Source organism: Sinocyclocheilus rhinocerous, unplaced genomic scaffold (genome assembly GCF_001515625.1).
Source record: "Sinocyclocheilus rhinocerous isolate Xijiao unplaced genomic scaffold, SAMN03320098_v1.1 scaffold178, whole genome shotgun sequence".
NCBI lineage: Eukaryota > Metazoa > Chordata > Actinopteri > Cypriniformes > Cyprinidae > Sinocyclocheilus > Sinocyclocheilus rhinocerous.
Genome location: NW_015653463.1, coordinates 1,085,503 through 1,097,917, shown reverse-complemented (window position 1 = coordinate 1,097,917; position 12,415 = coordinate 1,085,503). Strand labels below are relative to the sequence as shown.

At 36.6% G+C, this 12,415-nt stretch overlaps 1 protein-coding gene across 3 annotated transcripts in view; it reads left to right on the top strand.

Moving 5' to 3' along the window:
* Nucleotides 1-12,415, top strand: part of LOC107715848 (ankyrin repeat domain-containing protein 55) — a 14,034-nt gene extending 1,619 nt beyond the window's left edge. The window contains exons 2-11 of one of the 3 annotated variants that reach the window (XM_016522061.1): nt 955-1,074; nt 2,570-2,700; nt 2,884-2,993; nt 3,680-3,740; nt 6,088-6,216; nt 7,633-7,817; nt 8,018-8,185; nt 10,077-10,711; nt 11,535-11,624; nt 11,974-12,415. In XM_016522061.1, the coding sequence (XP_016377547.1) occupies nt 955-1,074; nt 2,570-2,700; nt 2,884-2,993; nt 3,680-3,740; nt 6,088-6,216; nt 7,633-7,817; nt 8,018-8,185; nt 10,077-10,711; nt 11,535-11,624; nt 11,974-12,236 (1,892 nt within the window). In that variant the 3' untranslated portion in view covers nt 12,237-12,415. Of the gene's footprint in view, nt 1-954; nt 1,075-1,877; nt 1,955-2,569; nt 2,701-2,771; nt 2,797-2,883; nt 2,994-3,679; nt 3,741-6,087; nt 6,217-7,632; nt 7,818-8,017; nt 8,186-10,076; nt 10,712-11,534; nt 11,625-11,973 lie in introns of those variants that run through there. The other 2 variants (XM_016522062.1, XM_016522063.1) reach the window with 2 other exon arrangements.

Genomic DNA, 12,415 nt, shown 5'->3' with positions numbered 1-12,415 from the left:
AGTGAATGGGTGCCGTCAGAATGAGAGTCCAAACAGCTGATAAAAACATCACAATAATCCACAAGTAATCCACAGCACTCCAGTCCATCAGTTAATGTCTTGAGAGGAGAAAAGCTGCATGTTTGCAAGAAACAAATTCATCATGAAGAAGTTTTGAACTTCTAACTGTTGCTTCTGTCTATAATACGAGTCCATAATCCTTAACAACACTTCCACCGGAGAACTGTTCACCAAAATATGAAGCAGCACAACTGTTTCCAGCACTGATAATAAATCAGCATATTAGAATGATTTCTGAAGATCATGTGACACTGAAGACTGGAATAATGAAGCTGAAAATACAGCTGCACATCACAGGAATAAATTATATTTTAAAGTATACTAAAATAGAAAACTGTTATTTAAAATTGAAGTAATATTTCACAAAATTAATTTTTGATCAAATAAATGCAGCCTTGATGAGCAGAAGAACTTCTTTAAAAAACATTAAAAATCTTACTGATCCCAAACTTTTGAACAGCACTGTAGATCGTTTTGCTTGGCAAGACATTGGTGAGATATTTTGGAGTTCATATTGAGATTTCTCACTTTTGCTTGCAGACCTACAGAAAAAGTAGTAGTTTGAGATCTCCAAAAGGAGACACATGAGAACACTAGGATCTTTATCAGAAACATTTGAGAAACACTGCAGAGATCTTATTTGAGATTTTTCATTTTTATGGGACAACATCTTGAACACCTGCTTCTTTTGACCTGTTGATTTATTATGAATCACTTCTTAATTTCAAACAATTGGCATGCCTTGAAAGAGCGATGATCATTTGTTGATTCATCTGAAGCTGACAAGTCAATGATAAGCAACTGTTTGCCTTCATTCTTCTAAAATCAGACATATCTAAGGAATGTTCATCTTACACCCAGCAGATGTTATTGAATGATTCATGTTCCTCTCAGAGGCTGCTGAGGAGGTTGATCTGAATGTGGTGTACCAGGCGGCAGCAAACGGAGATGTGAACACGCTGACCGCCACGATACGAGAGGACCCGTCCATCCTCGAGTGCTGCGATAGTGAAGGTATTCTTTCACATGACATACTGCACTTTTACACTCTTCATGAAGCTCATTTTGATGCTAGTTTTACCTTTGCGAAACACTTAATTGAGGTCAGTGTGTAGGGTAGTGTTCTTCAAATACTTGTAAACTTCAAAGTATACGTAAAGTACTTGAGAATTTTATAATATTAAATACAGACCACATGAGTGTACTTAAAAAAAGTACACTTTCATGACTTTGAAACTGAAGTACACTTTTAAAAAAGCACTTTGTGATGTCCGTTTAAGTTTAAAGAAAAAATGTGCTCACCCTCAGGCCATCCACGTTGTAGATGAGTTTGTTTCTTCATTAGATTTGGAGAAACTTAGCATCACATCGCTTGCTCTGCAGTGAATGGGTGCCGTCAGAATGAGAGTCCAAACAGCTGATAAAAACATCACAATAATCCACAAGTAATCCACACCACTCCAGTCCATCAGTTAATGTCTTGAGAGGATAAAAGCTGCATGTTTGCAAGAAACAAATTCATCGTTAAGACGTTTTGAACTTCTAACTGTTGCTTCTGTCTATAATACGAGTCCATAATCCTTAACACTTCCACCGGAGAACTGTCATCTGGTCTGAATCAAGAGAGAAATTTGCACAGATCAAGCACTGTTTACAAAAGAAAACAGCTCTAAACAAATATGTGGGTTGATTTTGATGTGAGAGACAACAGGAGATGGATTTTTCACCGGAGAAAGCGTTTTTATGGATTATGGACTTGTATTTTGGACTCAGATTATGGACTCGTAACCAAACAGTTTCTGGTAACCATTGACTTCTATAGTATAGAAATATTTCTTTTTTTGGGTGGACTATCCCTTTTCCGTCTATTCTTTGAAAGCATTTTATTTCCCTAGTAAGTATACTCTTTTTTTTTAAGTATGCTAAAGTTTACCTCTGTTTTCACAAGGGTGGGCCTTCAGTTGAAACATCACACCTGTCCTGATAATAAAGGTGTGGTGTTTCAAATGCAAGTGGATGAGAATTATTGTGTTATTAGTGGTGTTTGCCAAGGCAATTATTACTGTTACTTACAGTTTGGGTGACCAATTAGAACAAACCCTTGACCCTAACTTGTTTATGCTACTCACATGAGTATTACATCAAATCATGCAGCATGTTAAGAAGAGGTGTGTTTTACAAAATGTGATTAAGGGTGGGATATTTTGCTATGCCAAGCAACCAGCCACTTAGAAAGGCCCAGCAGCCATCCACAACTCTAGCACTGAGGTTTTGAGTTTTGCACGGGCAAGCAAGCTAAAGAAAAGGTATTTCATGAGAGCTTTCGTGGCATGTCTCGTCAATCAAATAAAAACCTATAATCATTGTCATGCAACTCACACATTCAGCAAATCTGAGACAGAAATAAGCCATCATCGTAAACGGATTACAGTAGAGCTGACCTGCATGCAGTTTAATTTGAACGAGAGCTGCTGTTAAGTGTTTCTGACTGTGGATGTCTTGATGACAGGCTCCACACCGCTGATGCATGCTGTGTCTGGGAGGCAGGTGGATACGGTCAAACTGCTGCTGAAGATGGGAGCCTCTATAAATACGCAAGATGCCTGTGGACGGACGTCCCTCTCTCTAGCGACATACCTGGTAACGAAACTCTCGGAGGATCATTGATGAGCTGGGACCCTTTAAAAATGCACATTGTGTGCATTGCTGTCAATGGATTGTGTTTATGAACCGCATGTACGAAGTTGAAGTGACCTTCCTAGCTTTTTGACTGAATTAAATGCTTGTTTAGTTAGTTTAGTCTGGTGGTTTTATCCTGTGCAGGGCTGGCTGGAAGGCTGTGTGTGTTTGCTTCGCAACGGGGCGAAACAGAACATTCCCGATAAGAACGGACGCTTGCCAATTCATGCTGCTACCGCTGAAACTGACTTCAGGTAACGAGAAAAAATACATTCACAAATAGGTTAACAGTTAGGCCAAATGAAACAGAAAGTAGTCAGTGCTACAGTAACATTCCTGTAAACAAAAAACATTACATCGACCATCCTGCATTGTTTTGTATTAAAATAAATTAGTTAAATTGGAACAACTAATTTTGTGCTTAATGCACTTTAATTATGCAGAAGTACTGCTGAAGTCCAACTAAAGATATACTGAATTATATTTAATTGTGCTAAAGTGGAACTATTGCAAGTATACTTCAGATACACTTTAAATATCTTGCATTTAAAGACCGATATTATTCATAGATCACACAATCCTCATCAATAGTGACATAAAAACACATTTTAGGCTTAATATTAACAAATATTAACAAAGTCTCAAATGACATGTCAGTAAATATGCTAATAGATTTGCTATACTTAGTATGAAATGTATTTTAAATACATGACTTTTTTACTGGGGACTGTTGTCAACACAGAATAGTAAGATATGTTGTTACAGTCAACATGAAGCCAAAAATTAAGCTCATTTACTTTCCTAATGTTCATCAGTGCACATTATTCACCAATCCCTATTTTTTCTTGTTGATTACCTGGTTCGCTGTTATATTATGGAAGTAAAATGGTGTTTGCAGCATTTATAGAGTAATAATCATGTTTTTGTTTGTTTGTTTAAGGCTCATGGCTGTGCTGCTACAGCAGTCGACACTGTGTGAAATCAACCATCAAGACAATGAGGTGAGTCAGAGCAGATGTACTCAGTCATTTGAGTTTCAGCTTTGTAAAACCCTTTTAAATAAGAAGAAGAATTATAGTAATGATTGTGCATGTGTAATCTTAAAAGTATATTTTATATACTATACATTTTTTTAAAAAGAAAGGCAAAGTTCTGTCATGAAACTCTAGATGTTCTAAGATGTTCTATAATGGCATCATTATTCACATGGTGCAGCTGATTGGTTTCTTTTCACATCAGCAGCCGATGAGATTTCTGCTCAACATTCAAATACTCAGCCAGTGTTTGCTGTAGCAGTGCGCTTCAGAAACCCTTCTCCTTCCCCAGCTCCACCTGTATAGATGGGCTATGGGGTGATTTCATGTATGTTACATATGGGGATATTTTATAGTATACGTTATAGTATGTGCAGCAGCAGTATTTCTTACATGCTCACAGCAGCATGTCTGTGCATGCATGTACTGCAGTAGCAAGTCTAGGTACTTGTGTGAGAGGGTTATGAGATGATAGCTTAAAAGAGTACAAAGATATTTTTATTTAGGAAAGGTATATTTTTCGGAAAATTCTAATTGGCTGGAAAATTTTAATAACAGGAAATGACATCATAAGGTGCAATCTATTTGGCATGAGCCAAGTGATCAGAATAAAAAAGAAAGCTGATTCTAGCCCATACGGTTCAAAAGTTATTAGCATAGACATGAGTGCACATTTGGCCTGTTGGTGGAGCTAGAAAGTTTTAGATGAGACTTCAAATTAGCTGTGGGTAATATTGAATCCGTTTCATTCAATTCTGCATTTTACTACAAAATTGAAAATGGTCAACGGCCAAAATGGCCAACATAGGAAATTGGGTACCTTTCGATTCGATATGCTGTACCGAATCTAAAGAGATCAATCTTAGGTCAAAGTGTTCAGAAGTTATAAGCAAAGACTAGAGACTGTCCTCTATCTGTGTGCCAAATTTCATAACTTCCCCGCAAGCGGTTCTATGGGCTGGCATAGACTTGAGCAGAAGAAAACTAACAGATACAATAGGTGCCTCATAATTGGCACCTTATTATGAAATTACATATCATGTACTTAAGTCCTACTTAGGTGGGTCCAAAAGCACTCTAAAGTTCAGCTAATAACATTTCAATACACATTTTTAACTGTAATACAGTATAATTAAATTGTAATGAATATGCAATAAAGCGTCTGATAAATATTGTTTTGTTTAAGTATATTAGGATATTATTTCTATAGTAAGTGCTCTTTTTGAAAGCTTGCTAAGTGCACTTCTTTCTTGCAAGAGAAAGTTCACTTGAACAAATCAAAGTCACTGCTTTGTGCCAAAAGGAACATTTTAATTAACATTAGTGAAGACACAACAGACAAAACAGTGAATGAATCTCATTCTAAATATGTTTTATTCATTTCACTTTATTTAGTGTTATTCATGAACTTATGTCTTTTCATTTGTTTTTGAAGGGTGACTGTAATGAATGGATATGATATATTGATATGAGAACATTATTTTATTATTTTACTGTAGATAACTTAAAGCTTCAGAAACGTATTCATTTTATGAAACGCTTTTATATTATTGCTTTTTTATAATTGCATCTATTAAGGGATTTATGTTCGCCATAAAACTAACACTGAAGTCCTCAGAGGGCATTTAACACCCAGTCAGTAACCATTTTGAGATGATAATGCCATTTATATTAATGATGCATTTTTATGGAAAGACGGATGACCCATGAAAATAGCACTGGTATGAACTAGAAAGCAGTACAGCAAATACTCCCATGATGTATAATATCATACTATAATAGTAATATCACAGTAATATAAGCAAAGCCTACTTGACTGGATGTAGTCCTTGGGCTCAAATGCAGAATGGCTTTAATAGTGTTTCTCTTTCCTTAATCCCCCTGTCTAGCTTGTACTAATCTGAACAATGCCTGAAACGTTTTATTATGAGCACTTCTTGCGTTTATTTGCCTCTTTATAATGAATCGCTTGTTGTATCCCTCAATTGTAAGTCACTTTGGATAAAAGTGTCTGCTAAATGTAAATGTAATTGTGTACAGGGAATGCACAGGGTAGAAATCCTACTGAATTTGCATTAAATCTGTTTTTTGTAACCAAGATTAACTAAATTTTTTTAACTACATTTAAGTTCCCTGTTATAGGCTAACCTGCAATTTTGCAAATTTCCAGTTTATTCACATTAATTCCCATATATTGCCATTAATTCCCATGAAAACTTTGAAAAATCCCAGAATTCTGCAACCCACCTAGGAAGTAACAGTCATCAATACTTGGTAGGGTGCGTCTGGTTAACCCTCAGACTGTGATTGGCAGGGAATGACGGCTCTTCACTGGGCTTCTTTCCATAACCGGCCCGAGCATGTGCAGGCCCTGCTGCAGAAAGGAGCCGACCCCACGCTTGTGGACAAAGACTTTAAAACAGCTCTTCACTGGGCTGTGCAGGTACAAATCACAAACAAACACATCATTCTACCACGGTTTTCTTACATACAACATGTTCTACAACAATACATGTTTTTTCTATGATGACTCTGCTTCTGTCTGTTCAATTAAAAAGTCACACCTTTTTTTTTTTACTGAGCTTCTATCTACAAACAGCTCATCTTTTCTATAGTCTCTACCGTAAATTAGCACCAACGAGCTGTTCTATAGCGTGTGTTGATATGAGAAAATAGCGATCACAGAGAATAATTCAAGAAGTATGTATTACCAGTACATTGCCGTTGATAATGATCATATTTACAGTATAGCAGTAATACAAAATTACTAGTAAATATCACACATTGTAACATTTCTAAAGATGGTCCTTGCATAGCTTGACTTAATTTGAACCACAATTAAGTCAATTTACTGTAACAAATTGGTCAAGACACACTTACTATTGTGCGTTATGTGCTTTGAAAGCGCCACAGAATTCAAACACCCCTTACATGTAATCTTGGCCTTTTACAGTAATTATACTTTCAGCTATTATTAAGGGTCTATTTCTCTGACTTCCACTGAACACATATTTTAACTTCATACCAAGTCAGAGAGAAAATGCAATTCTCCTAAAATGCAGTCTCTCTGTAGTGTTTGTCTGGGCCTGGTTACATGCTGTATTGTATAGGTATATTATAGTCAGGGGTGCACATACATGGTGTGCAGGTGCGCATGCATGACCGAAATAAAAAATGCGCTGTGTAAATAAGTTCAGACCGCTAATTTTTGTACTGACATCGTTGACGGCTGTTAATGCACAATTACCATTTTATATCGGCAAACTGTAATACTCTATAAGATTTCTAATTGAACCGAAAGCATAAATCTAAGCTATTCACTGCTGTTTTCAAAGCACAATGCAAGACTGTGATATTTCATTCACTGACACGCATATACTTACTTGCCGGCAACCCGCCAAAATAAAAGCTTGCTGATTTTAAGTTTAAAAATGATGAAAATTAATATTTAAAAAATAGTAAATATTAGCATTTTATGTTTAAGTAAAAAAAAACTCCCTTTTTATTTTAAAATGTATTAGTATTATCACACTTTATTGTTTTGTTTATTGTTTTAATTTAAAAAAACTAACTAAATAAAGTGAAATATTATTATCACTATTGTTATTTTTTTATAGTTATATTTAATGGGTCACACCCCTGACTATAGTATACTAATTCAGAAATACTATATTGTATTTCTAATAATAATATCAGTATTTTAATTTATCTTGTAAGCTAGACGATTTTCATATTTCATCACGTAACACAATTTATGTCTTAAAAATTAATTGTGAAACATGGTTGATATACAGTATGTACATTGCAAGTTGGTTATTCATTTACAGTATATGTCTCATTGTTTTCAACTTTTTGGCAGAGCGGCAGCCGGTTAATGTGTTCTCTCATTCTTGACCATCATCTGGGCGCCTCTGTGATCAATTACGATGATGAGAACGGGAAGACCTGCGTTCACATAGCCGCCGCTGCGGGTTTCAGCGACATCATCTATGAACTGTCTCGCTTTCCTGAGACCAACCTGCAAGCTTTAGACGTGGATGAACGGTACAGCAACGTTGTGACATTCACATTAGTTTGTCAGCATGTGGAGTGCTAATCATTATTTTGTTTACCAGAGGGTCAAATAGGAAAAAATGTAGTGCTTAATAGGCATTATTTAGCTTATACTTCATGCATTACTAAACTTTGTGTTTTCAAGTTTCGTTTCTCATTATTGTACAACGTTATATCTGTTTTTCTGTCAGGACCCCTCTTCATTGGGCCGCTGCAGCAGGGAAAGATGACTGTGTGCAGGTATTGTTGGAGCTGGGAGTGGAGCCCAACCCTCGAGATATTAATGAGAATACACCACTCACATACGCCATGTACTGCGGTCATACTGCATGCATCAAACTCCTCTCCACTGAAAACAGGTTTGTTGTTGTTTGTTGGAAAGCAAAAACATATATTTAAGTTGGCACTTTTGTCGACATAGAGCAGGTGAATAGAGAGCGGGATGTCTCCTCTGGGCCATACCCCTCCCAAGTGCAGCAACACAGGTGTGTTTGTTTAAAGGGTTCATGAATTGCCTTTGTTTTTTGTACATCAAGAAACAGCATAATTTAGAGGTAAAAGGCTATTTTCTGTCCTGTTTTTGACCCTCCTCATCAGAGCGCTCTGTTTGAATAGGTGTGGTGGATTGTAGACTCGGAAGTAAACGCCCACTGCTATGATTGGCTAATAGTTGAGTATATTTGACAGCCTACATCCTTCATAGATGGACGCTACTGTGATTTAGGTTAAAAACACATAAATACTCAGTGCATGTCAAACCATTAACAGACAAAGCAATAGTGGTCACGTAATAAAAACTTAGTTTAAGTTACTCACACTTGTGTGCAGTGTTGGGGAAAGTTACTTTTAAAAGTAATGCATTACAATATTGCGTTACTCCATAAAAAAGTAACTCATTACATTACTTAGTTACTTTTTATGGAAAGTAATCAATTACGTTACTTTTGCGTTACTTTTAAAATCTGGACAGGGCTTGCTTGTTTGTTTTTAAAATAAAAAAGTTATATTTTTGGCAAATATAAAAGCCTTTTCACACCAAAAGTGAAATGAATAAGACTCAGGCTGAAGGGAAAGTAAATTTACATCCGTACAGTAGAATGCAGAAGAAGAAATTTCAACACAATTCAGCAATAATAAAAAGACACAAATGTTTGTCTAGAGTAATTTGTGCTTATTAGTACGGTTGAACTTTATCATCGAAGGTCAGAAGCGAAGACATTGGTTAATAGAATGGGATTAAATACATAAAGAATATTTGTGTTGTTTAACATTTAATTATTGCAGGTTTGCCTCATATTCTGAGTTGCGTTATTTTTATTCATTTTGAGGAATACTGAAATATTTTTTGTGAGTGAGATGAATTAATGCATATTCATATTTATTTTAGATCTACAGTAGCATCTTCTGATTTCTCTCAGCATGAGGACAGGAGAGCTATCAATCAATAAATTGGGAAAAAAAAAGTAACTTGCATTACTTATTTGAAAAAGTAAAAGATATTCTCTTGTAAATTAAAAAGTAATGTGTTACTTTACTAGTTACTTGAAAAAAGTAATCTGATTACGTAACTCGCGTTACTTGTAATGCGGTACCCCAACACTGCTTGTGTGTTGCGACATTACTGTCGGATCCAAGATCGTCGACGCAGCATTGTCTTTTAGTTTCAATCTTTCTGAAAATCCTGCGTCAAATTGTGGCTTGTTTGTAAATGAATCCACGGTAAAATGAAGTGAAGAAAGGACCAAGTTCTTACTCGTCTGGCACTTCATTGAAAATAAAGTTCATCAAATAAAGTTTATCATTTGGTTTCTGCGTAGACCTGCGTTTGCCGCTCTTGTCATTTACCTACTTGTCATTAGCCACACTATTACATCATAAAGTGGCACATTCCACAAGCTGTCGTTTTGGCAGACTGGCTTCAATATAAGCTGTTTTTAGACTGATGAGAAAGTTTTTGAAGAGTTCTGAAACTTTCAGGATGTTTTTATAGTAAAATGACCGCTTATATGTCAAAAGATCAAGGGAATTTTGATTTCTCAGTTCATGACCCCTTTAAGGAGACATGCATAATGCACTGTTTTGGGTGGGCGGGGCTCCTCCAGAAACGTGGTTGGAATCTGTGGTAATTTAAAATATGTTAGCATTAAAACAAAGCACACTTTAAGTTCTTGTATCACTCAGATGCTGTAAAATGCCGGAAGAGATCCCATGAAGTATTTTTAGAACTAAAGATGGTCATGCTTTTCACAGGTCTGAGTCAAGCAGGCCACTGCATGCCCAAAACAGTGACTCTTCTATACGCAAGGAGGGGAAATTTCGCATGCTGAACCACATCTTCTGCAAGAAGAAGAAAGAACTGCATCCTTCTCAGCAGACAGACTTGAGTCAAGAATGTCAGCTCAAAGAAGAGACGTCTGAGGTGGATGACATCATTACTATGTTCGAATGTGTCACTGAGCCCAGAGATGAGAGCGAAACCAGCTCTGCTGTCAGAAAACGAAATAATGAGTCTGAGAAAGTCCACCTCGCTGAGGACACATCCAGCAAGGACCTCCAAAGTCTCCCACCCATACGCACACAGAGTCTTCCTCCAATCACTCTAGGGAAGTCCCTGCTGGTAAACTCTCAGACTTTGGCCCACAGGACCAGCGGAGGTCATGTGGCAGGACATTTAGCGCACAGGTCGCAGAAGAGCAAGAGCGAGCATGACCTGTTTGATAGCAAAAGTAAGGACCAAAAAGCTGCCGGATCCAGTCAGATACTGACTCACAAGGCATGGATCTCAACTCCATCTGAACGGCTACTTGACAAGCTGCTGCATGGATCCTCAAGCCCTTTAGCCCTGTGCTCAAATCACACGCCATACATACAGAGAAATGACCAAGGTGAGATATCTAATATTGCAAGTTGGGTGATTCTTCAATTATTAGGTCAACATTTTTGACTCATAGGATTATTTTAATTCATTCATTTTACCTAAGTTTTAAAAGATTATACAATTATTATAATAGCTAATGGTTCTGAACTGTTTACCACATCTGTTACTTTTGCCTAGTTTTTAGGCGTTTGGCAGAATCTCACTAATTTGGGCTCAGGTATAATTTTTGAGGCAGCAAGAACACAAACTTTTTTTAAGTTGAAACAACTATTTTTTACAGTGTGTAAATCTGACACTTAATTGTATGTTAACTACAATTAAATGCAAATGCATTATAATTTACATTTATATCAAATGGAATTAGCTCAACTTTTTGTGACCCGCTTAAGTGCGACTTGTATTTCAATCCATATAAATTACAATATTTCTGATGTCTTTGAAACATGCTTACAGTAATGTTGCAATACAGTAGAGTTAAAACATATGAAATGTAAAATAAAGTAACACACTTCAGGTAAAATTATTATTTTTAAAAGTGCAATTCTTTAAGCCACATCAAAAGATTATTAACACATAATGATTTAAAATGTACTTCAAAGTAAAAGTCTGCTTAAGTGTGGTAAGAAACAGTCATGAAGATGTAAAGTGGGCTTTCATTTCATTAAAATGACATTATTTGCAGACTGTGAATTTTTGTTTCAGTTGTTTCATATTATTGTTTTTAAATAGTCAAGAGTCTGAAGAATCACCTAGATATAAATCAGTGAATTAGTCACGTATGACATGTATATTTGTCAAATTCAGAATTCTGTGTCGTCTTCTCTGAGCAGCTCACAATCATCTCTTTCCTCTGAGGGTCAGAGAATCTGCTCTCACACGTAACAGTCTGGCTCCTATCCGTGACCACTGCACTCACAGATGTAAGTTTAATCCTTATATCCTAATATAATGCTTTCATGCTTCGTAAGACGATGCAATGCAATCCCCTGTTCATAATGCTCAAGAAAAGATTTACTAAAGACGGCAATTTGAAATGATAGAACTCATCTATGTTATTATGGTATTTGTTGTTTTGCTGTCTTAATGTTTATAATTAAAATGGGTCAAATTTGTTGATATTGAAATGAAATGTATTACAGCACTTCCCAGTCTTCCCTGCATGATAAAACAATATTAGCATCCATTAATAAATATGATACGCTCCCAACTGGTATTTTTTCTGAACATGAGCATCGCTCACATCTTCGGTTTAACAAATGTCGTCCACAGTTTCCTTGCCACCCGACCAGGTCTCTCAGGGAGTGAAGAAGTCGAAATCCTCTTTAGGAGCGGGCCTGGCTGTACTTCCACCTCCGTTTGCATCCAAACTGCACCGAGCCGGCATTCTTCAAAGCCAGTCGCTCGTCTCCTTCCCGACGCCGCTGACAGGAGAGCCTTTACGAAACATTCAAGTTCTTCCTGCCATTCCTCCGCAGAGAAAACGCAGCCTATCTCCGCTCACAACCCAGAATCTCTCTGACACCAGAAACTGATGGAAATCTGCCGGAACTGTAACACTGTTCAGCTTTTCATGGGTCATCTGGATTTATTTAGATCACGAGGATGCTGAAGAATCACTGTTTGATAAAACTAAGTCTTAACAAGGCCGTTTTTCATACAATTTTACAACTATGATCTTTTTTATGGTATGCATATGATTGAAATTGTAACA